Below are 25,441 nucleotides of genomic sequence, written 5' to 3' on the forward strand. Positions count from 1 at the left end.
TGCATGTGTTAGCTGTGGAGCCTGTGAACTCTGTGGTAATGCTCTGGCCGTAAACCATGTTGAACAGGGTACAGAGCAACCGGTTCAAGCCCAGCACACAGTGCGTCTGGCTTGGTAGAGCTCCTGATCCATCTCAGAGGAAGGAGGGCCATTCCACTCGTGTGAGCCTCTGCGGTCCAGACCTTCCTCTTGTTTTTCCGCCATCACAATTCTTTGCACGCACGTGCTCCCTCTCTGAGTGGACCAAGACAAATAAGCTGAGTGCGAGAGAGTGTGTTTTCACAGACAACAGGGCGCAACCCAGTTCATGCACTTCCTTGATAAAAAAGTTAACAAATGGAATTTGGAAGTAGCATTTGAGGGTACCGTTGTTGTAGGAAGGGGTTTATAAAATAAGCTGTAATAGCCACATGATCTGTTCTACCCTCCAAAGAACACGCAGCCAGCGGATGAGTGGGGAGGATCAAAGACCACTTTCCTCTGACATCCTGCCTGCTTCTGTCAGTCCAAGCAGGACTCCTCGCCTCCCGAAGCTAAACACCTAGCAACCACACTCTACCAGTCCACCTAATCACTTAGCACCCCTCGACCCAAACAGCAGCCCAGCTACTACCCAAACCTGTACCCTGTCCTTACTCATGCCACTCAGTACAACTGTTCACACATGAACCCTTTGGCATATTCTTTTCATACTGCCCAACCATATGACAACATCTGTACAGCCAACCCACATGCGGTATTAACACCTACCCAGCTACCATTAACCCAAACATCCAACAACCCTCCACCCCTTCACCCAAATAAAAATCCTACTCTGCTTCGTACTGATTTTTATTTATTTATTTTACTAGGCAAGTCAGCTAAGAACAAATTCTTATTTTCAATGACGGCCTAGGAACAGTGGGTTAACTGCCCGTTCAGGGGCAGAACGACAGATTTGTACCTTGTCAGCTCGGGGATTTGAACTTGCAACCTTTCGGTTACTGGCCCAACGCTCTAACCACTAGGCTACCCTGCCACCCCTGATGTTGGCTGCCATAAAGAAATTTAGGAAAATAAATTAATCGTCGCCATTTCGATATACACTATCCTCTAGCAGCAGGGTTTAGAGACGACCTTTCATAGTTTGTTTGTTCCGGAGCAGCCTCTGTGCTGTTTTGGTTAACAGTACATGATCCTGGGTGGCCTCATCTGTCTCTGCCTGGGACCAAAACAATGATTGAATGGATTGGATGGGTTTTCCCTTCCCTGTAGTGCAGATGTGGAACATCCCTTGTTTGTCCCGGAACGTTGGTCTTCTGGCTGTTTTAAAGGGAAGGCTCAGATTGAGTTGTACCCTTAAACTTGATTGTGTATAATGAACGCTTTTGTCTGTATTTAGTCTTTGTGTAGTCGTTATACAGTCTTTAAACAATGTCTTCCTTTCTGTCCTTTTGTCTGCTTGACTCATTCACACCTCCAGATTGAATACATATTAAGCTTAAAGTTGCCTGGAAGACCTGTTTTAAAAAGTTTATGGTAGTACTATCTAAGCTGTTCTTCATTCAGAGCGCCTGGTTGGGCCGTTCTGTTTGTCCACTCTGTGTTTCCATACTCATTGGCTCTGACTTTACAGTGGAACTCCTGCAACATGATATAAAACTAGGCCCAGAAACATATGGGATTAATCATGGGTGCATTTCTTTGGTCGGAGTAATTCATGCTGTTTGTCCTTCTCTGGCAGCCTAAGCTATGGCGCACTGCCCAAGAATGAGTGTTTGGATAAGTCTGCCGTGTGTGTGTGTGTGTGCGTGTGCGCATACATGAGTAGACTTATGTGTATGTATGAACTTGTCAGCAAATTCTCCTGGCCTCCATCTAGGCTGTTTGAATGACTGCTGTGATTTGAGTGATGGAGTCCACTTTTAGTCTCTGTTCTCTGTGATGGCTTGACTTGATGTATTATTTAGTGACTTTACCTTAACATTCACAGTCTGAGTATGAACAGACTGTCTAGGAGCAGACATGATCCGCTACTACAGTGTTGTACTGTATGTTTAATCAGCTCCCAATGGAAGTCTGCTGTAGCATGTGTGTGATGAAGGGCCTAACGCCTCCGGTCCCTACTGAGTACTGGCACAGTTGAACCCATTGTGATAGACAGCAGTCAGTGGTTTTATTGAGTTAAAACATTTCTATGCCATGTTTGGCCACTCCCGGCTGAAGTGGGACATGTAATGTCTGTGTAGATGTGTACATGCCAACCCTGTCCTACCTGACCATTCCAAACGAGTACTTTTTGGTGCCAGGGAAAATGTATGGGAGTAAAAAGTGCATCTTTTCTTTAGGAATGTAGTGAGGTAAAAGTTGTCCAAAATATAAATAGTAAACTACAGATCCCTCCAAAAAACAACATAAGTAGTATTTTTACTTATTTACTTTACACCATTGACTGCATGTATTTCACTCTCTCTCGCCCTTTCTCTCACACACTCTTTCTCTTGGTCTATTAATCTTTATCATTCTCAGGAGCTGCTCCCTCTGGTTCTGTCGTTTGAGCTGCCAGCCATCGTGCAGCCTGACCCAGGCTCCCCCACAGTGCAGCACATCTCCCAGACATACAACCTCACCGTCTCCTTCAAGCCCCCCACACGTCTCTATGGCACCACCGGAGTGGTCCGCGGCTCCCAGAACAACTCTAGTGCCGTCAAGGTGAGGCCCAGCAACACCCCTCACATCTACCCACCAACATACCACAGTACTTAGTGAACAGCAGGGGTTGGGGCCTAGTGGTTCGAGAAGTGGACTGCTGTGACCAGAGGGTTGCTTGGTCAGCTCCCTAGTGGGAATTACAATACTGTTGCCTTTAAAACCAAGCACTGTTCTCTAGCCCATGAGCAAGTAAATGTCTAATATAAGTTGTCTGGAGCTCCCTCTTCCTCTCCCCTTCTCCCCTGGGTCTCAGAGCTGTGGCTGGTGCTCTGGAGCCTTTCTCACCACTCAACCCAACACCCCCCCCCCTAACACTGACCGACCCGCACTCTGGCCATCAGTACAACCCAGCCTAGGGGAGTTAAACTGACCCCGTCCACTAACTTGGGATGCTGGCCAGATTGGGGCTGGGGTTTTGGGGGGAGTATGTATGCTATGTAGTGAGAGACCTTGCTCTGTAAAAGTGGTCTGCCAAAGCCACTGTAGATTACTGTGCTGGCCTCAGGCTGGAGTTCCATCGGAAGGCCTTCTAATTCATCCAATGATTGTTTGCGGAGGCCTAGAATCAGACCATTCTGTTGGCTGCCAGGTGGCATTGAAAAAACAGTGGTTTACTGTGGTGTAAACTATGGTTGAAATGTTGTTGGTTCACTAGCTGAGAGTGAACACTCTTTTCATTGGTTTTTCTTCCTGCACTTTTGCCATATTTGGATGTGCAAAATGAATCTCCTTTTTTACTGTGTTTTCCCTTGCCCCAGTCGGTAACTTTAGTTGAGAGTGCTGTCCACACAGTCGCTGACCTTTGCTAGCTCCTTTGAACAGAGTGCCTGGACATAAAAAATAAAAAAATCACCTTTATTTAACCAGGAAAGCTGGTTGAGAACAAGTTCTCATTTACAACTGCGACCTGGCCAAGATAAGGCAAAGCAGTGCGACACAAACAACAACACAGAGTTACACATGGAATAAACAGGCGTACAGTCAATAACACAATAGGAAAAAAAGAAAGTCTATATACAGTGTGTGCAAATGGCGTGAGGATGTAAGGCAATAAATAGGCCATAGTAGCGAAGCAATTACAATTTAGGAAATTAACACTGGCGTGATAGATGAGCAGATGGTGATGTGCAAGTAGAAATACTGGCAAAAGAGCAGAAAAGTAAATTAAAACAATATGGGATGAGGTAGGTAGATTGGGTGGGCTATTTACAGATGGGCTATATACAGCTGCAGCAATCAGTTAGCTACTCAGATAGCTGATGTTTAAAGTTAGTGAGGGAAATATAAGTCTCCAGCTTCAGAGATTTTTGCAATTTGTTCCAGTCATTGGCAGCAGAGAACTGTAAGGAAAGGTGGCCAAAGAGGTGTTGGCTTTGGGAAGACCAGTGAGATATACCTGCTGGAGCGCATGCTACGGGTGGGTGTTATTATGACCAGTGAGCTGAGATAAGGTGAAGCTCTACCTAGCATAGACTTATAGATGACCTGGAGCCAGTGGGTCTGGCGACGAATATGTACCGAGGGCCAGCCGACTAGAGCGTACAGGTCGCAGTGGTGGGTGGTATAAGGGGCTTTGGTGACAAAACAGATGGCACTGTGATAGACTGCATCCAGTTTGCTGAGTAGAGTATTTGAAGCTATTTTGTAAATGACATCGCCGAAGTCAAGGATCGGTAGGATAGTCTGTTTTACGAGGGTATGTTTGGCGGTGTGGGTGAAGGAGGCTTTGTTTGCGAAATAGGAAGCCGATTCTAGATTTAATTTTGGATTGGACATGTTTAATATGAGTCTGGAAGGAGAGTTTACAGTCTAGCCAGACACCTAGGAGGTATTTGGCGTTTAAGAGCAGTTGGAGGCCACTGAAGGAGAGTTGTATGGCATTGAAGCTCGTTTAGAGGTTAGTTAACACAGTGTCCAAAGAAGGGCCAGATGTATACAGAATGGTGTCGTCTGCGTAGAGGTGGATCAGGGAATAACCCGCAGCAAGAGCGACATCGTTGATGTATACAGAGAAAAGAGTCAGCCCGAGAATTGAACACTGTGATACCCGAATAGAGACTGCCAGAGGTCCGGACAACAGGCCCTCCGATTTGACACACTGAACTCTGTCTGAGAAGTAGTTGGTGAACCAGGTGAGGCAGTCATTTGAGAACCCAAGGCTGTTGAGTCTGCCGATAAGAATGTGATGATTGACAGAGTGAAAGCCTTGGCCAGATCAGCTGCACAGTACTGTCTTTTATCGATGGCGGTTATGATATCGTTTAGTACCTTGAGCGTGGCTGAGGTGCACCAGTGACCAGCTCGAAAACCGGATTGCACAGCGGAGAAGGTACGGTGGGATTCGAAATGGTCAGTGATCTGTTTATTAACTTGGCTTTTGAATACTTTAGAAAGGCAGGGCAGGATGGATATAGATCTATAACAGTTTGGGTCTAGTGCCACTCCCTTTGAAGAGGGGGATGACCGCGGCAGCTTTTCAATCTTTAGGGATCTCGGACGATACGAAGAGAGGTTGAACAGACTGGTAATAGGGGTTGCAACAATGGCGGAGGATACTTTTAGAGAGGGTCCAGATTGTCTAGCTCAGCTGATTTGTTCAGGTCCAGGTTTTGCAGCTCTTTCAGAACATCTGCTATCTGGATTTGGGTGTAGGAGAAGCTGGGGAGGCTTGGGCAAGTAGCTGCAGGGGGTGCGAAGCTGTTGGCCGGGGTTGGGGTAGCCAGGAGGAAAGCATAGCCAGCCGTAGAGAAATGCTTATTGAAATTCTCGATTATCGTGGATTTATCGATGGTGACAGTGTTTCCTAGCCTCAGTGCAGTGGGCTGCTGGGAGGAGGTGCTCTTATTCTCCATGGACTTTAGTGTCCCAAAACTTTTTGGAGTTAGAGCGACAGGATGCAAATTTCTGTTTGAAAAAGCTAGCCTTTGCTATTGTCTGCACACTGTAAGAAAATACTAATCTAAATATTGCTAGATTCTGCAGATTGACTGATTGTATTGATATATTTATTGATTGACTTTTCATCTCATCCCAGAGAGGCACTGCCATATTGCTGGAGCACCTGGCGGGCAGCCTGGCCAGTGCCATCTCAGTCAGTACCCACCTGGACATCGCCCCCCAGCACCACCTCTTCATGATGGGCCGCAACGGCAGCAATATCAAGCACATCACCCAGAGGACAGGAGCCCAGATCCACTTCCCCGACCCCAACAGCCCCCAGAAGAAATCTACTGTTTACATCCAGGGAATCATCGAGTCTGTCTGCGTGGCTCGCCAGTACCTCATGGTATGTGTCCATGCTTGGTTTGTATAGATTAAGTAATTGCCTTGTTTCTGTTGGAGAATGACCCTGCATATGGATTTCTGTTGAATAAGAGTTTTATTGTGTTCTGACCCTGACCAAGACACTTTCAGCTATGTGGATGTCTTGGTAAAATGTTATTCATTTAATTGTCTTTGGGTAAGAACATTTGCTTGAGCAAGATGTCAAAGACATTACATTTAAAGATTTTGGCATCCTGCTTAATGTAACATTAATCATAATATAAGGCAGCTATGCTAGTGTTGATGTCCTTTGTCTGTGACAGTTTTGCCCAAAGACTCTTGAAAAATGCAGAAGTCCTTTTGTAAACATAACTTTTTTTGTCTGGACATGGGACACACAAGAAGAGGCCCCTCTGGTCTGCCTTGGGAGTACCGAGTCATTTGACGAGGAGATGAGCCTCCCCCACAGAGAGCCATGTTTAGACCATTGGACTGTAAATTACAGCTCCGGCCCCGGCTTGTCACCACCAGCTTGGCCCAACTAGTTTAATTACACACAATGGGAAGGCCTCTCTATCGCTCAGATGAATATAACGTAGGAATGAGGTTGTGGTGGGATCATGCAAAACAGGCTTTTTTGGTCAATTGTTTTGGAATTTCTCAAGTAATGGTTTTTAAACTGAGCCTTCTCTCTTAATTGAAATGTCTGGTCAGAAAGAAATGTCCCTGTTGTATTCTGAGTGTTAGTTCTGTAACAAGGGTCTGTTTCATGGAACGTGATGATGATGATGATGATGTGTGTGTTCCACAGGGCTGTCTACCGCTGGTGCTGATGTTTGACATTAAAGAGGACATCGAGGTGGAGCCCCAGTATATCACCGCTCTGATGGAGCAGCTGGATGTCTTCATCAGCATCAAGCCCAAACCAAAGCAGCCCAGCAAGGTACCACACTAAAACATGGACATCTCGTATGTTACACAGTGGCCTTAACACAAATCCAGGAAGCTACTTTACCAGGGTAATGCTACAGCTAAGATCCAAGGTTTTTCTCCTGGCCCTGACTATAGTGCTGGAAAAAATCGATACAGTTACACAGAGCAATATTATTTTTGGACAATATATTGATATTTGACTCTAAGACTCCGGTATTTTTCATCTTATAGCTTGTTCTCATCAGTTTTTAAATAGTGAGCCAACATGTTTTCAGCACTTTTATTTCCCTGACTGGTCAAAACTCGTTTTCTTATGGCTCTCTCATCTCTCTGCAGCAGACATGTGGTGAGCAATATGTTTGGAACAACAAATCACCGTAACGAATCACAATACATATCCTATCAGCACCTAAGTATTGTGATAATATCGTATCGTGAGGTCCTTGGCAATTCCCAGCCCTACCTAACTACAAAGCACCTTGCGTCATAAATCCAAACAATATAGTAGGCAGATCAAATTCGCTGGGTCCCAACCTAACCACCTTCGCCAGGTGCCCTTTCCTCAGTGTGCCCGGCATGATGCCCAAACCCAGGCAGGCCAGTGGGGAACGGTGGTGTGGTGCCAGTGTAAACGCAGCCCTACCCAGACCTCTCTTCTTTAACGAGGTGACACTACTAATCCAAACGGCCTTCCAAACACCGCTTTGCTTCTGGCTATTTGGCTACTCCATATAGGAGGGTGTGGAGACAGAAAAATCATGACTGGACTCGATTTGGCAGGACCAACTTTGGCAAGTTTAGGGCCACAGAAATTATTTGTGTGCATGTTCATTCTTTATTCCTCACTGTTTTCTAAGCACTCTTAATGGTAATGCTGGAACTGGAGAAAGTTGAATATCCTTTCCAAACTCCCTTAAGCTTTCTCACGCGTGAATTGAAATGAACCACTTTATAAAAAAATATGTTTTGACATTTTACTAATCCCTTTTTGATTCCACTGTTCATTCCATTAAAGAAACAATTAATTACGTTACTGAAGTGCATTTCATGCTGACAACAACCTGCCATTTCGTTTTCTCTTTTTTCTTCCGTCTCTCCATCTCTCTCTTTCTTCCACTCTCTCTTTCCCAGTCTGTGATCGTAAAGAGTGTGGAGCGGAATGCAGTGAACATGTACGAGGCCCGGAAGTTTCTGCTGGGTCTGGAGAGCAACGGAGTTTCATCAGCCCTGTCCCCCTCAACCATCGGCCCCTCCCCCACTCTCATCTGTCCCGTCGGCCTGGACATCCTGGCCTCAGCTGGCCTGGGGCTGAGCAGTCTGGGTAATGGAGTTCTCTTTACATCAGCCTCTTACACCATTATGAGAGTTCTTTAAGAAAATGAACCAGGTCAACCCAAGGCCCTTTTCCACACACGTTTATAGATCAGGGATTGAAAAAGAGGCTTGAGTGTAATATGTAATCCAACTTTATTGTTATCTTGTGGAAGGAAACAAAATTTCAATAATAAATAAGAGACAAACCCCTTTACAACAGAATGAATCAGGAGTTCTGTATCATGGGATAAACTGTTGTGTGTAGGAGGTTTATGTCTGGAAACTGACCACATTGACAGTGTGAATGATTGTCCTGCTTAAGCCATCTCTTCCCGGGGTGTACAGTATGAACCCAAAGGCCCATGGGTAAGATATGGGCCTCCACAGCTCAGCCTGTAGTTAATTACTACATCCCTCTCCATCAGATTACAGCTCAGCCTGCCAGAGAAATCCAAGCCTTATTTCTGGAGTCAAATGAGCCGTTTGTCAAACCCACAAACCTGTTTCAGTCTGCTTTGATATGTTTGGGTTGAAAGTAGCATAGTTTAGCATTAAGTTATTGACTGTGTTGAGTTATATTTGTCAAAGGCCCAGTTCTCTCAATTGTCTCTCTCTTATTTCAATCCTGACCACTGATATGAAAGGATTTGATGAGTGATGGTGGTAGTATGTAATAATATCTATTACTGGTGTGGGAAGAAATGAATTGTAGAGTGATACTGTAATGAGACACAGTCTTATACTGTGTATTTCTCTCCTGCAGGCCTCCTGGGGCCGTCAGCGCCCCATTCCCTCAGTAGCTCCCCGGCTCCAAACTCTGTCCTCAACAGTCTGAACTCTTCCATGAGCCCCCTGCAGAACCCCCCGTCTCCCTCCCCCTCACTGTGGCCCAGCTCTCTCACCAGCACACAAGGTAAGTTACAGTTGGCTGGTGCACAATCGCTCACGGTCTCACACCTTGAGGTCTCACCTTGATCACAAATAGCTAGAAGGGATTGATATGATGAAAGTGTTACGATAACACCAAGGAATTTCCTCCCTCATGTGTCCAGGCTTCTCGTCTCAGTTGATGATGCACCCTGTAGCCCAGGCCACTCTGAGCAGTATCCTGCTCTCTGGGGTCAAGGGGTACACCCAAAACACTCCCTCCCCTCCCCCCGGCCTCGCCCCGATCGACAAGCAGACCAACGGAGTCCCTGACTGCTCCAAAGGCCCCTGTACCATGAATGGACATGTAAAGGTGGCGGATTTTTATAGACACATATTCACTAACTGTTACATTGAATGTATGTATACCTTGCCTATAGTGAGTATTCTTTATAGGGCTACATTGTGTGTGTGTGTGTGTGTGTGTGTGTGTGTGTGTGTGTGTGCAGCACCCTGGCTCAGTCTATGGAAGGATGTCCAGTGCATCTCTGGCAGACACAGTTCTGAACCCCAACCAGTGTGACTCAGTTCAGGAGGCCAGCGTACACAACCAGTCAGAACCCCGCTCCAGCAAGTCCAACCAAGACGAAGGTAACACGTACACACCGCACCTACAGACAACAAGGAAATGTGTAACTCTTGTAGCTATACTTTAAAAAGGTTTATAATACTCAAAAGACAGCCTTGGTATTTGGCCTTATTACCTGTAAGTGAATTTTTACCACAATATATTTGTCTTGTTCTTATACGTAGATCAATATGCGGTCCAGTCCCTATTCTCAAACAACTTTTCTAAGGTTGCAGCAGGGTGACATTGATGGCTGGTATTCCAGTGGTTGAGGTCCCTAATTTCCTGCGTCTCTAACATGTGTGGTTTGAGTGTAGCCTAGCTCTCACGCTCCTCACATTCCCGTGTTGTTGGAACTGGAGCTCAGTGGGCTCCCCAGCCTCCGCCTCCAGCCTGGCTGGTCACAGTAGTAACTGTTTCCTCTCCCTGACCTCCTCCTGTGTTCTCCATCCTGTTCCAACTGGCTCTGCTCCCCATAACCATCAAGCCCAGGGAGAAACAACCAAATAAAAGCATATCGAGGAGGCCTACCTACACTTTCACACACACAGATCCTATTCTGCAGGCCGGGTTACTGCCTGGAAGAGTGGGAAAAGAAGAGAAAAGCTCCTTCATTAGACTGCTTCTGTTTTTTATTAACACCGGGGCCAACTGTACGTTTTAGCAGCTACATTTAGTCACGCTCAAGCCATCATGCAGAGTGACTTACAGGTGCAAACAATATACATGACAGACAATGGAAAGCTGAGCAACAAGGCACTCGAGAAAGAAAAGGTTGCTTTGGAAGAACAAAAACTTGGTGGTCAAGCACAGGGATGATACAAGAATGTAAAGAGTATAATAGCACATACAGTCAGATATATAGCCTATTGACTAACTTCATTAACTCACGAAGGAAGGAATATAATATCCCACGTTACTGTTTCTTCACATATGCTCTTTTACTTTCTCTCTGCCAGGCTCTGACACCTTTGTGGAAGTGGGCATGCCCAGAAGCCCATCTCACTCAGCCAATGGGAACGAGCTAAAACAGATGCTGGCTTCCTGTAAGACGTCAGGGAAACGGCATGCGGTGGAGCTCCTCCAGGGGACCAAGAACTCCCATCTCCAGTATGTCTGTCCAGAGCTACAGTAAGACTATAGAAGTCCTCACTCTTTAATTCCTATGCCTAAAGGGTACGACAATACGACTAGAACTCATTCCGGTTCACTGGGTATGACTCCCGTACATTCATAGAATAGAAAATGAAAGAACTTTGACAACTGCTGATCTACAAAGGGCTTTATAAAATATGTTTGTTTGGTTGGTAAGAAAATAATAGTAAATAGACTGTCCTGTATGTCTTGTCTGTGCTGAAAGCTTCTCTGTTGTGACGGGGTTTGTACCTTGCTGTTTTTCTAATATGATCGTAGCTCTCTGTTGTCCCCCCCCCACAGCTCAGACTGCCTCCTGTCAGACCCAGAGTCGAGTGCTTCAGACGGCCCTGTGACGGATAAGAGGGCGCCGGGCAGTGAGCGGGCAGCAGAGAGGGCAGCAGAGAGGGCAGCACAGCAGAACGAAAGGGACAGGATCCGCTTGGCACCACATTCCTCCTTTGCCAACATGCAGGTACAACTAGAGGTATTCCAACTCCACTTCTCTCTCTCACATACACACGCTCACACATCAGCGGATGGCTCAAGTGAATTTGACAGATAGAAAAACTGACACTGACCTTCCTCTCTGTTTCAGGCTCTTGAATATGAACAGAAAAAGCTGTTAGCAACCAAAGGTAAGTGTCAATCTTTCGAGCAGTTCCTGTCTAGTCTCAAGGGATACTGTGTTAATTTTTTTCAGACCTTTCTGGTAACAGGTTTTATCTGTGTCTTGTGTCCAGCTATGTTGAAGAAGCCTGTTGTGACTGAGGTACGGACCCCAACTAACACGTGGAGTGGTCTGGGTTTTTCCAAGTCCATGCCAGCGGAGACCATCAAGGAGCTGCGCAGGGCCAACCACGTTTCTTACAAACCCACAATGAGTACCACCTATGAGGTAAACTCTGACTATGAGGTAAACACAAATGGAGCACTCAACTGTTGAAGAGAATGTGTTTTTACTAACATACCTGATATAAAAGGTTATGTGAAGACTAATATGAAACATCATAATGAATACAAATAAAAAAAGAGAAATCTGTAAAGCAAAAAAGTTAACTGAATTGAACCATTACTGAGAGCTTATAACTGCAGCCCATGTATCTATCAGTAGGATCTGATATCCCCCTTCTCTCCCCCAGGGCTCCCCCCTGTCCCTGTCCCGCTCCGGCAGCAGAGAGGGCGTGGGCAATGGCAGTGATTCTGACAACTGGAGGGACAGGAACGGGGTTGGGAACGGTCTTGTCAACCACGCCGAATTCCCTGCGTCTGTTAACAGTCCCAAGAGGAAGCAGAACAAATCTGGTGAGCTACCCAGCAGATATTTGTCTGAACTTTTTTTTTTTTTATGAAATCAAAAGGAGAAGAAAGAGAAAGGGAAGAAAATCAACACACCAACTCAGTCAACTCTCTCAAAAGGGTTGATGAGAAAGTTATGATGACGTAAGAAAGAAAGGGAACAAAGTCTAACCTTGAACAGCAGATGCTGTGTGAAGATTGCCTTGTTCATTAAAATGTGTATGTGTGTGGGAGTAGATGTGTTTAAGTGTTCCTTCCTCCTACACACCTGCACTTAGCAAAGTTGAAGAGACCAGATATGTCTTCATTTCCAACTCATGTTCTTACCCTTGTATCAAATTATTTGTTATCATCAAAGCCAATCATTACTGGTAATGCTGTAGAGAAGCACACATTTATTCTACAGTATCTTGGCTTGTATTGCACACATTAAAGACAATCAAATGGCATACTTTTGCTTTAATAGATACAAATGTCTCAGTCACAACAACGTTTCAGCAGCAAGATGCGTAAGGGTTTATTTTATGTTGAATTAATCTTTTTTTTTTTTTTACAATGATAACTGTCTATGAAAATCTTCTTTAATATTGACTGTCTGGGGCTCCTGAGTGGGGTAGTGGTCTAAGGCACTGCATCGCAGTTGCTAGCTGTGCCACTAGAGAACCTGGTTCGAGTCCAGGCTCTGTCACAGACAGCCTCGACCAGGAGACCCATTGGACCAGCGTCATCCAGGTTAGGGGAGGGTTTGGCCGGCAGGTATGTCCTGGTCACATCGTGCTCTAGCGACTCCTGTGGCGGGTCGGGTGCATGCACGCTGACACGGTTGCCAGGTGTATGGTGTTTCCTCTGACACATCGGTGTTAACCTGGATGTGGGCATTGTGTCAAGAAACAGTGCAGCTTGGTTGGGTTGTGTTTCGGAGGACGCATGGCTCTCGACCTCTCGCCTCTCCCGAGTCCGTACGAGAGTTGCAGTGATGAGACAAGACTGTAACTACCAATTGGATACCACGAAAAGGGGGTAAAAGTTTTATATTTTTATTATTATTATTTTTTTAAACGTCATTGACTTGTCTCATCTTCCTGTGACTGCTTCTGACTGACAGCTGCGGAGCACTATCTGAGCAGCAGTAACTACATGGACTGTATCTCCTCGGTCACCGGGAGCAATGGCTGCAGTCTTCAGTCCTCTCTCAAAGGGTCGGACCTGCCGGAGCTGTTCAGCAAGCTGGGCCTGGGGAAATACACTGACGTGTTCCAACAACAGGAGGTACTGGCCTATAGCCGCCGTAGCAACAAAATTATAATAAATAAAATGCTTTTCGTGAACTAACATTAAGATATACATACACTTATTTGAAACATCATATTCAAATATAAAATAGACTTTGAAAGTTGTCTCATAGCATAAGCATGTATAGAAATGTTGTAGCCCACGAAGCCCAGAGTGCTCGAGCTGCCTAGGCTAGAAATGGTGTAGCTTCTATGCGTTTATAAAATAATTAATGTATAGTGCGCTTTGGGTGACCTTTATACGTGTATTTCGCTAACTAACGTTATAACCTCATTCTAATTAAAACCTTTAACTGATAAGTTACATAATAGCAATTATGTAGATAAAGTGCTAGACATGTTTGTTCGCCAAATCTACTTCATCAAACAACGGTTAGAAGTCTGATACGATCAGCGCTGTCACTGTTGACGGTGAAGTAGGCTATTTTCACGTTTTCACACGGGTAGGAAATTAAACTGATTTGATTTGACATAGGCATTGGTGGGAAAAATGCCCAACTGTCATACTTGTAAAAGTATAGATACCTTAATAGAAAATGTCTCAAGTAAAAGAGAAAGTCACCCAGTAAAGTAGTACTTGAGTAAAAAGATTTGGTTTTAAATATACTTAAGTATCAAAAGTAAATGTAATTGCTAAAACGTATGTAAGTATTAAAAGTACATTCCTTATATTAGGCGAACCAGACGGTACCATTTAAATATATATATATATATATATATATATTTACGGATAACCAGGAGCACACTGACATAATTTACAAACAAAGCATTTGTGTTTAGTGAGTTACCAGATCAGAGGCAGTAGAGATGACCAGGGATGTTCTCTTGATAAGTGTGTGAATTGGACCATTTTCTGTCCTGCTAAGCATTCAAAATGTAATGAGTGCTTTTGGTTGTCATGATAACTGTATGGGTGTCAGTAAAAAGTACATACACTGCTCAAAAAAATAAAGGGAACACTTAAACAACACAATGTAACTCCAAGTCAATCACACTTCTGTGAAATCAAACTGTCCACTTAGGAAGCAACACTGATTATCAATAAATTTCACATGCTGTTGTGCAAATGGAATAGACAACAGGTGGAAATTATAGGCAATTAGCGAGACACCCCCAATAAAGGAGTGGTTCTGCAGGTGGTGACCACAGACCACTTCTCAGTTCCTATGCTTCCTGGCTGATGTTTTGGTCACTTTTGAATGCTGGCGGTGCTTTCACTCTAGTGGTAGCATGAGACGGAGTCTACAACCCACACAAGTGGCTCAGGTAGTGCAGCTCATCCAGGATGGAACATCAATGCGAGCTGTGGCAAGAAGGTTTGCTGTGTCTGTCAGCGTAGTGTCCAGAGGATGGAGGCGCTACCAGGAGACAGGCCAGTACATCAGGAGACGTGGAGGAGGCTGTAGGAGGGCAACAACCCAGCAGCAGGACCGCTACCTCCGCCTTTGTGCAAGGAGGAGCAGGAGGAGCACTGCCAGAGCCCTGCAAAATGACCTCCAGCAGGCCACAAATGTGGATGTGTCTGCTCAAACGGTCAGAAACAGACTCCATGAGGGTGGTATGAGGGCCCGACGTCCACAGCTGGGGGTTGTGCCTACAGCCCAACACCGTGCAGGACGTTTGGCATTTGCCAGAGAACACCAAGATTGGCAAATTCGCCACTGGACCCCTGTGCTCTTCACAGATGAAAGCAGGTTCACACTGAGCACATGTGACAGACGTGACAGAGTCTGGAGATGCCGTGGAGAACGTTCCGTTGCCTGCAACATCCTTCAGCATGAGCGGTTTGGCGGTGGGTCAGTCATGGTGTGGGGTGGCATTTCTTTGGGGGGCCGCACAGCCCTCCATGTGCTTGCCAGAGGTAGCCTGACTGCCATTAGGTACCGAGATGAGATCCTCAGACCCCTTGTGAGACCATATGCTGGTGCGGTTGGCCCTGGGTTCCTCCTAATGCAAGACAATGCTAGACCTCATGTGGCTGGAGTGTGTCAGCAGTTCCTGCAAGAGGAAGGCATTGATGCTATGGACTGGCCCGCCCGTTCCCCAGACTTGAATCCAATTGAGCACATCTGGGACATCATGTCTCGCTCCATCCACCAATGCCACGTTGTACGACAGACTGTCCAAAGCGGATGCTTTAGTCCAGGTCTGGGAGGAGATCCCTCAGGAGATCATCCGCCACCTCATCAGGAGTATGCCCAGGCGTTGTAGGGAGGTCATACAGGCACGTGGAGGCCACACACACTACTGAGCCTCATTTTGACTTGTTTTAAGGACATTACATCAAAGTTGGATCAGCCTGTAGTGTGGTTTTCCACTTTAATTTTGAGTGTGACTACAAATCCAGACCTCCATGTGTTGATGATAAATTTGATTTCCATTGATAATTTTTGTGTGATGTTATTTTAGTGTTCCCTTTATTTTTTTGAGCATTGTATATTTTGAGGGGGAGTGAAGTAAAAGTTGTCAAAAATATAAATAGTCAAATACAGATACCCAAGAAAACTACTAAGTAGTACTTTACACCACTACATATAGGTTAAATTGTATATATTTTTTATTGTTGTTGAGAAGTAGCATAATGGTCATTAATGACTTGTAATTTAGTTAATTGTATGTCCCACTCAGAATGAACAAAAACTGAAGCCTTCACAAATCATTTATAATACCTAGTGTATTTAAGCAATAAGGCCCGTAATTAGAGCAGTACAAATAAGTGTTTTGTCATACCCGTGGTATACAGTCTGATATACCACCGCTGTCAGCCAATCAGCATTCAGTGCTCGAAAATGCTGATTGGCTGACAGCCATGGTAAATCAGACTGAAAACCACGGGTATGACAAAACATTTATTTTTACTGCTCTAATTACATTGGTAACCAGTTTATATTAGCAATAAGGCTCCTCAGGTGTTTGTGGTATTTGGCCAATATACCACGGCTAAGGGCTGTAACCAGGCCCTCCGTGATGCATCATGCCTAAGAACAGCCCTTGGCCATGGTATATTGGCCATATACCACACCCCTTCGTGTCTTATTGCTTAACAGGTGGGTCTAATCCTGATTGCTGATTGGTTAAAACCGCAACTTTAAAAAAAATACTAGCTGTGACTTTGCTGATAATTACTGTATTGAGGAAACATGTACTTACTATGACTGTGATGTTGTTGACCCATCTAGCTATTTTAAGATTAACACACTTAACTGTGAGTCGCTGTGGATAAGAGCGTCTGCTAAATGACTAAAATGTGAATGTAAAATGCAGCATGGGTTAACCACATTAACACAGGAGCAGGAGCCTTCATCCATCCCTGCTTGGCTGACTTCAGTATAGTAGAGATATGCTACCCTAAGCCTTGGCTAGAATTTATGGGTGGATCCGTCCTTTTTATGATGCTATTCAATGTTTTAGCTGCCTATTGCAGCTAGGCTAAGCTTTTTAGCTGCCTATTGCAGCTAGGCTAAGCTTTTTAGCTGCCTATTGCAGCTAGGCTAAGCTTTTTAGCAACATATTATGCAGTGGACTTCATGGGCTAGTGACTAGACTTATATTTATATACAACTAATAGCTTTATTGATATTAGAGCACATGGAAAATATTTGATAAGGGATGGGCATTAGTTATTTTACGTTGCAATGGGGGATTTTATTGTAAAAAATATATATTTATTATAGTGTATAGCAGGGATCATCAATTCGATTTCTTCTTGAATGGATGATTTTCTGGTGTTTTTAGTATTTCTTTGCTCAGAAAACTTGGGTGGGTCAAATAAAATCCCAAATGTTTAATACCACCAGTTGGGGAACCCTGGTGTATAGTGTGAAGTGGCATAATAAAGATATTGACTGTGAACATGCACTCTTTTCAGATCGATCTCCAGACCTTCCTCACTCTGACAGACCAGGACCTGAAAGAGCTGGGCATCACCACATTTGGAGCACGCAGGAAAATGCTGCTTGCCATCTCAGGTGTGAATGACTATGGTAATGTACAAACGTGTGTGTGTGTGTTTGTGTGTATGAGCGTGTGTGTGTGTGTGAACCCAGTTCCAATGATGTGTGCGATCAGGCCGGTCCTGCTGGGCTGTATGTGGTGATAATAGCTCCTGTCAGAAGTGTCGAGGGGGGAGGTGTCGGGCCGTGCCAGAACCTCTCCTGATGGCGGGAGTGTGAAATTGACTTCTATTTTCATTAGGCCTCTATTGTCTGGCCCTGCCACTTGCCTGAGTGGCAGCCAGTCTGACAGCCAGCGAGCTTATGGGCTGTGGTACAACTATAGCCAGGCCCCATAGCTGAACATTCATTGCAATCAATCTCTACTGCCATCCATTGGTTTCAGTAGTCAGTGGTGCAAATCGTGTTTTTCTTTTTGGCTGACAGAGAGGAGCTCAAATCCTCCCATACTGTTCCAAGGCAACAAAAGCCCCACATGTTTGTTGTGACATGAACTAATCCTTGTTTATAAATGCTGAACTACAGGAGTAATAATTTTGGTTGAATATATGAATATTTATGTATTCCTGTAGAATAGGACTTAGAACATGTTTTGTACCATCGCAGGTATGATCATTTCATGGTTTTGTATTAGAGAGAAGGGATCACATCTATATCAAAGTTTGCTGCTCATTTTTGTAGTGTGTCTTACTGATGCAGTAAGGGGTCAAGTTGAGGTTGGTAGAGGGAGGTAGTCTGTCTTACTGATGCAGTAGGGGGTCACAGTGAGGTTTGGAGATGGAGGTCGTCTGTCTTATTGATGCAGTAGGGGGTCACATTGAGGTTTGGAGATGGAGGTAGTCTGTCTTATTGATGCAGTAGGGATCACATTGAATTTGGGAGATGGAGGTAGTCTCTCTTATTGATGCAGTTGGGGTCACATTGAATTTGGGAGGTGGTCTGTGTTCTGTTTTGAGAAGTGCTTAAGGCGAGAGTTGGTTCCACTGCTGCACTCCGTTGCCAAGCTCAGATCAATTCTAATCTCTGCTGAAGAAGTCAGTGAGCTCCAAAACAGGAACACACTCCCTTCTCTCCTCACTTAAAAATGCTGAACCATTTTATTGACACATTTTTAAATAATTATGTTCAGTAGATGGGTGATCTGCCTGGCAAACCAATGGGTCACAAAGAGAGGTCTTGTTGATGTTCAGAGAGGTCTTGTTGACGTTCAAAGATGTACTTTCCCTCTAAATTTGTTTACAGTTTGAATTGACTTGTCGGACTCTTGATGAATAAACATAGTATGTTATTGAACATATCTGAAACGATTGCAATTACACAGTATTATGTTCTTTTGTCTTTTCCAGAACTGAACAAGAACCGAAGGAAGCTGTTTGAGCCTCCTATCAGGTCCTCCTTCCTGGAAGGCGGCGCCAGCGGGCGTCTGTCTCGTCAGTTCCACGCTGACATGGCCAGTGTCAGTGGCCGGTGGTAGAACTCCACTCCCCCAGAACCTAACACGACAGAGACCCAGCCTTCAGTGCCTCTCTCTGGGCTTCTGTAGCCCAGTCTCCAGCCTCTCTGGGTCTCAGTGGTCCACCCTCCATCTTATGCTTAACAATGACTGTTAAACTCTTTTGGGGGGGGGCATAACAAAAAGCCATAGTTTAACCAGAAGTGCCAAAAAAGAGATCTCAGTGGTATAGAAAGTCCAGTGTTCACATAGTGCTAAAATATTTGTGTGGAGTATCTACACATGAAGGGTATTTGACGAGTTATGAAGGACAGGTACTGTCTAATAGTTGTCATTTTTTGTTGAAGGGAACAGGCCAAATGATTAGTACGAAATAATTACATTGATACCGTCTGCATTCGTAGTATGCTGTTGTATCAATGACATGCACTTTAACAATACTAGAATTTTGCCTGTGAAAGCCTGATTCCTCATATTGGAATACCTATGCATTTTGTATTAACTCAAAGCACAGATGTATTTGTACCAAGCCAAATGTAAGCACTTAGTGAGATGGGGGAATGAAGTTAAAGTTCAAAGGTAAAAGTGCCCAAGTGACATCATCAACTAAACACAGAACCTAGAGAAATGACCTTTGACCCCTCAGTGTTTTGATTGATGGACATTCCACGAAGGTCAGTGTTGTATCCACCAGCAGTTGGGCAGCAGTCTGTCAAGGTCATATGTATTTAGACAATTATGATTTTGTATTTGCATTATGATTTTTTTTTTTTTAATCATCATTTTTGGGGGGGTTTAATGATAATCAGTGTACATGTATTTTTTTTGTATTTTCATTATTTTATACAGTCATGAATAAGTTCCTAGGGTTTATAATTTGTATATTATTAGTCTCTTTGAGAATTACTTTTGCCCCATAATCTGTGGAGCGGTCAGGCTGTGCCATGAGACAGCAGCAGATAGAGAGAGCGCAATCTGTCAGAAGTGATTCTGTTTGTTGGCCTCCTATGGTTTTCTTAGTCCTTGTCATTATGTCTCCTGTTAACCTTTCTGTGGTCTCTACTCGATGTTGAATCCCACTGTGTTCCTCTATTGATTCAGGAGACCAGTCACTATTCCCAGACGGTGTGCTTTTATCTTTCCATTCACTTGGACTGCCTTTAGAGCTGCGAACAGAGCAAGAACCTACTACAATGTAGAATGCCTCCACACTACTACAGTATATAATGCCTTTACTTCTCTCTCTACAGTAAGTTGCTCAGCAGGGAATCATTTCTATTAGAATATTGCCATTTTTCTGAACAGGACTGACACTACTGCTCACCGTCGGTGGAAACTCAACTTTGTTTCATATGACAGCCCCTAGCCTAGACACGTTTCTCGACATTTACCAAGATTGTGTCCTCATGGAAGAGTCTGAAGTCTTCATAACATTTATTCTAGATTAATTGAACTATAGTGGAAATATACAATTGTCAGTATCGGTTGTGAAATCAGATATCCGGGAATCTTGTAAAGCTATATTTGATGAAGTAACAGGATTATGTGTGCAGTGGTGCTGCTTATCAAAGGATGGGCTCACTCTGAGCGCTGTGTTATGTTTGGGTTCATATAATGGCACAGTATACTCATACCTTTTTGTTAATGTTGGCTGACTCTGGAATGTGTATTTGCTATAACTGCTTCCGATTGAACCCCCAGATTAAGCCTGGAAGTTGAGTCTTTTTGCATTCTATCATATACAGAGTGTTCGTGTGAAGTACTCACCATCTTCATGTGCAGACCATTTGTTGGTAGATGGTACAGCATTTGACTGACAATGCAGTGACCTGTATGTAGAGCCCAAGGTGTGAGTCTAGAGGCCACTCAATCTTCAAACTAGATTCTAGGTTCGGAGTGTTGAAGTAGATGGAGAGAACATTTCAAAGCAACTTGCATGTCAAAATTGTTCTTAAATGTTGTTTCCGCACAGCAGCAACATCACTCTTAGCATCAACCGTTCTGTAATCACGCACAGAGAGAAGTCATTTGTTTTTCGTTTTGCATGCTTTCTCTCTTGGCCCTCTGTTGTATCATGTGTTTACACTATACCACTTTCCTAACTGATTTGAGCCATTCTCAATGTCGTTGTTGTATTAATATAACATATTCTGACAAGGTTGTCATTTCCGACCAGTAGTGTAGTGGTTCATTTTCTTAGACATTTTAAAAAGAGACAGGATATAAAAAGGGATTTGTTACTCCACAAAGAAATATGGGGTTTGTTTAACCCTTTATAATGGTACTATATTGAAGCTGTTCAGCATTGATTTATGTCAGTGCAGTTATGTCGACCCATGTACCTACAGTGCAGACGACAGTGTTTGTTTTCGCCTCTGTAAAGCCTCTGGTCATTTGTCTGTTTGGAGGGCAATAGAGATTGTTTTCTGTCAAGTGAATGTTAAAGTGAGAATTATTGATGCCTTTTAATCTAGTTTAATGAAGGGAGTCATTTGCAATCAGTTTACCACCGACCTCCTTTCCCCACACCTTTTACAGAACCGTTATTTCATGTTTGTGTTTCGTCCTTGTTATTCCTAAAGGGATACATTTGAAGGGGTCTACTTTGTACTGCGATAGATCAAATGGGTCAACATTTATAATGAATGTAAACCACTAAGGAATTGATGTATGTATTGCTTTGCGTTTCTATCCTGTGCAGCCATGCTTGTTTTTTAGCAGTATATCTCCAGTTTCCTGTGAGAGAGAGGTACAGTTCCAAAAATATTCCACAAAGAATTTAAGGAGTGATATTGCCTTTTGCCATAGCTATTTTCCTTTTGTTGATAGGATTGTTGAGCAGGACATTGTTTTAGCTCTGTTGTTAAAATCTGTAAATATAGTACAGATAAAGTGTTTGAGGAGTTATCAAATGTTATTACAAAGGAAATAAATGTATGCAGTAAAATGTTTCCTTTTTGTTTTTGTTCATAGCACATACATTTTGACTGTTATAGTGAAGAATGATATTCAATGTGTGAAGACAGTATTGTATCAAATTCACTATGGTAACCATAGCTGAGGAAAGCCTGTGTGAGGCCCACTCTCATAATCTGGAATATAATCCAACTCTTGGTATGTCCGATTTGGTGATAAAAACGGACATGTCCACTAATCCCGAGGCAGGATCTATCTAATCCCAGCGAGTGAATCGACAGAGCACTAGGAAACACTAACCCATACCAACCATCCTGCCTGTATCACCACCGAACTAAATAAGGAATGTATTGTCTCTCCAATGTAACGCTCCGCCCCCTTCTCTCTCTTTCCTCAGATTCACTGTAGAGAGGAGGGAGTAGCAGCAGCTGGCAAATGTAATCCATTCCCATGTAATTAAGTGGCCCAAGGGTCAATGGTGGGTGCGCTGTTCTACTCTCTACTGAATGCATCACCCTTCCCGTCAGGTCACAGCTACGTTCTCAGCTGTATTGTGTTTTGGCTATACACCTACCCTTTACCACTTTGACAATCTATTGTATCACTCTTTCTTTCTTGCTCCAACTGATGTGTGATGAGCTCTCTGGAGCAAAATGGCTGCCATGGCATTACCCAGGTGGGTGCTACACATTAGTGGTGGATGCAGGGAGTTTCTGCTGCATGTAATGTAAAGCCCTTTGGGCACCTGGTGGAAAAAAAAACATGTAAATCCCATCTGTTATTGACTGAATATTTAGATGTTTATCTCCTCCAGGGGGCACTACAGTAACAAAACTCCTACAAGGCCTACCGGTGTATTGAGCTAAATTACAGAAAAACATTTATTTGAATCATTCAGCTTTACTTAGTGGCTATTATTAGAACATGCTCCTTGAATTTATTAGGCTTTTACAGAAAATTGCTTCTAAGAAGAAATAGTGGCTCAACCTTTTATTGGTGTGAGCATTTCAACTTCTTAACAAATCAAAACTGAAAATTGGGCGTGCAAAATTATTCAGCCCCTTTACTTTCAGTGCAGCAAACTCTCTCCAGAAGTTCAGTGAGGATCTCTGAATGATCCAATGTTGACCTAAATGACTAATGATGATAAATACAATCCACCTGTGTGTAATCAAGTCTCCGTATAAATGCACCTGCACTGTGATAGTCTCAGAGGTCCGTTAAAAGCGCAGAGAGCATCATGAAGAACAAGGAACACACCAGGCAGGTCCGAGATACTGTTGTGAAGAAGTTTAAAGCCGGATTTGGATACAAAAAGATTTCCCAAGCTTTAAACATCCCAAGGAGCACTGTGCAAGCGATAATATTGAAATGGAAGGAGTATCAGACCACTGCAAATCTACCAAGACCTGGCCGTCCCTCTAAACTTTCAGCTCATACAAGGAGAAGACTGATCAGAGATGCAGCCAAGAGGCCCATGATCACTCTGGATGAACTGCAGAGATCTACAGCTGAGGTGGGAGACTCTGTCCATAGGACAACAATCAGTCGTATATTGCACAAATCTGGCCTTTATGGAAGAAGAGTGGCAAGAAGAAAGCCATTTCTTAAAGATATCCATAAAAAGTGTCATTTAAAGTTTGCCACAAGCCACCTGGGAGACACACCAAACATGTGGAAGAAGGTGCTCTGGTCAGATGAAACCAAAATTGAACTTTTTGGCAACAATGCAAAACGTTATGTTTGGCGTAAAAGCAACACAGCTCATCACCCTGAACACACCATCCCCACTGTCAAACATGGTGGTGGCAGCATCATGGTTTGGGCCTGCTTTTCTTCAGCAGGGACAGGGAAGATGGTTAAAATTGATGGGAAGATGGATGGAGCCAAATACAGGACCATTCTGAGACCTGAATCCAATCGAGAATCTGTGGAAAGAACTGAAAACTGCTGTTCACAAATGCTCTCCATCCAACCTCACTGAGCTCGAGCTGTTTTGCAAGGAGGAATGGGAAAATTTCAGTCTCTTTGAAATGTCATTAACATGAGAAAACAGTTCTCTGTCCTGGAAACAGTGCTGCCATTTAGACATCAATGAAGATGGTGTGATGGCATCTAAAAATAAGAGTAAAAAAAAGATGCCATCCAAAAATGACTTTCTCCCTCGCAAAATGTCACTGAGGATGGTTACAGACAGAAGGCTTTCCAGACAGTGTTGTCACCTCACCTCTTGTCACCTTTAGTAGCTTCACTATCCGAATGTCTGACTGTTGTAGAAATGCTCTGCATGTTCTATGCAACATCTGAGTATACATTGATTGAAATTGTATTGACGTACACCCTGGTCTCGACAGTATATTGCGTTTGAGATTTTTTTTTTTTTGAACAGTAATATGTTATTTTGGGCAGCTGCCACATGAATGAAATGTAATATCTGATCCTAACTCTGAAGTCGGTATTACATAATGGACTGCAGGACTGCAGGAGTTATTACATTGTTGTACTAAAAGTCTCTCACACTCTCTTCAGGTAATTGCCTTGCTGCAGGCAGAACAATAACATTTTCTTTGTGTGAAAATGTCCATTTGAAATGCTGCTCCAAAGAGAAACTGCTACTGTTGGTCCTACATTAGCATCACAGAAGAAACCATGAAGACTTAATGCTCTTTTAATTACAATCTAACTATGCGCTCAATGAATCCCCTGGCTCTTACTATTTAAAGAACAGCAGAATACCCACACCAGACCACTACTCTGAAAGACAGAAAGGAGATGGGTATTTGGGTGGTGTTCATTTCAAGTACAATGTAATCTGTATACTAGGCTATGCAGTGCATTTAGATACTATAGTTACAGTACTCTTTTTCCTTTGATGTAATTCCCAGAATTCTTAGAGCAGATAATCAGATTTGGCCATGAGATTGTTTAGTCAGAAGATCCCAAACACACTTGGCTTCACAGAGCTCTGAACACTGTTAAATCACTGTGTGTTGTGCAACAGTGCTCTTTGATTCTGTCCTCATCAGCTCTGGCTCACAAAGTCGCCCTTTCAGCGTCTATGCCAGTGTTTCCCTGGACAAGCACACCTGATTTAACTTGTCAACTAATCATCAAGCCCTCAATGAGTTGACTCAGGTGAGTTTGTCCAGGGCTACAACACGCCCCTGGTAAATCTCAGGCTACAGACAAATTCCTTTGTCTTGTTACTATGGAGAACCAACCTCGGAACATTGAACATGAAATAAAGGGACTTTGGAACAATGGTTTCCGTCCACCACAATGGTGGTCATGACGAAAGATGGAATATGAAAATGTATGTCACTTTTGTTTTGTTATTAAAGGTTAATAGATGACGTTATTACGAAAAACATTGCAATGTGAAGAGTTTTCCTAGTAGATGTTTTGATGTTTATACATTGTACGTTGTATGGAAAATATCAAAGACAATGTTTTGGGGAAGATGAAATGTTAAGTTAGTTGTCTAAAATTGGATTTGAATCAAATCTAGACCTTGCCTCATTAACTTGGTACTCCCAGAGAACTGCCCTAAAGGCGGTTACGCCCACTTCTGACCCAAGGGTATAAAACCTGTGAGTATAGAATTTACAGGAGGACTACGTGACCCCAGCTGCAGCATGGTCTAAAAAGTCAACGAACCCAGAACGCAAGTTTGAGGACAAAAAAAAAAATTCTACCC

The 25,441-nt window shown here is 43.6% G+C and overlaps 1 protein-coding gene across 9 annotated transcripts in view; it reads left to right on the forward strand.

Moving 5' to 3' along the window:
* Window positions 1–21,779, forward strand: part of LOC112253095 (protein bicaudal C homolog 1) — a 73,994-nt gene extending 52,215 nt beyond the window's left edge. For 2 of the 9 annotated variants that reach the window (XM_024425016.2, XM_024425017.2), the window contains exons 7-21: window positions 2,509–2,691; window positions 5,726–5,977; window positions 6,767–6,898; window positions 8,020–8,209; window positions 8,966–9,115; window positions 9,255–9,442; window positions 9,579–9,720; window positions 10,657–10,807; window positions 11,135–11,306; window positions 11,430–11,469; window positions 11,575–11,729; window positions 11,974–12,136; window positions 13,236–13,399; window positions 17,291–17,390; window positions 18,722–21,779. In XM_024425016.2, coding sequence (XP_024280784.1) covers window positions 2,509–2,691; window positions 5,726–5,977; window positions 6,767–6,898; window positions 8,020–8,209; window positions 8,966–9,115; window positions 9,255–9,442; window positions 9,579–9,720; window positions 10,657–10,807; window positions 11,135–11,306; window positions 11,430–11,469; window positions 11,575–11,729; window positions 11,974–12,136; window positions 13,236–13,399; window positions 17,291–17,390; window positions 18,722–18,849 — 2,310 coding nt within the window. In that variant the 3' untranslated portion in view covers window positions 18,850–21,779. Of the gene's footprint in view, window positions 1–2,508; window positions 2,692–5,725; window positions 5,978–6,766; window positions 6,899–8,019; window positions 8,210–8,965; window positions 9,116–9,254; window positions 9,443–9,578; window positions 9,721–10,656; window positions 10,829–11,110; window positions 11,319–11,429; window positions 11,470–11,574; window positions 11,748–11,973; window positions 12,137–13,235; window positions 13,400–17,290; window positions 17,406–18,721 lie in introns of all 9 variants that reach the window. The other 7 variants (XM_024425009.2, XM_024425010.2, XM_024425013.2 and 4 more) reach the window with 6 other exon arrangements.
* Window positions 21,780–25,441: the final 3,662 nt, after the last annotated feature.

Source organism: Oncorhynchus tshawytscha, linkage group LG06, assembly GCF_018296145.1.
Source record: "Oncorhynchus tshawytscha isolate Ot180627B linkage group LG06, Otsh_v2.0, whole genome shotgun sequence".
Taxonomy (NCBI): Eukaryota; Metazoa; Chordata; class Actinopteri; order Salmoniformes; family Salmonidae; genus Oncorhynchus; species Oncorhynchus tshawytscha.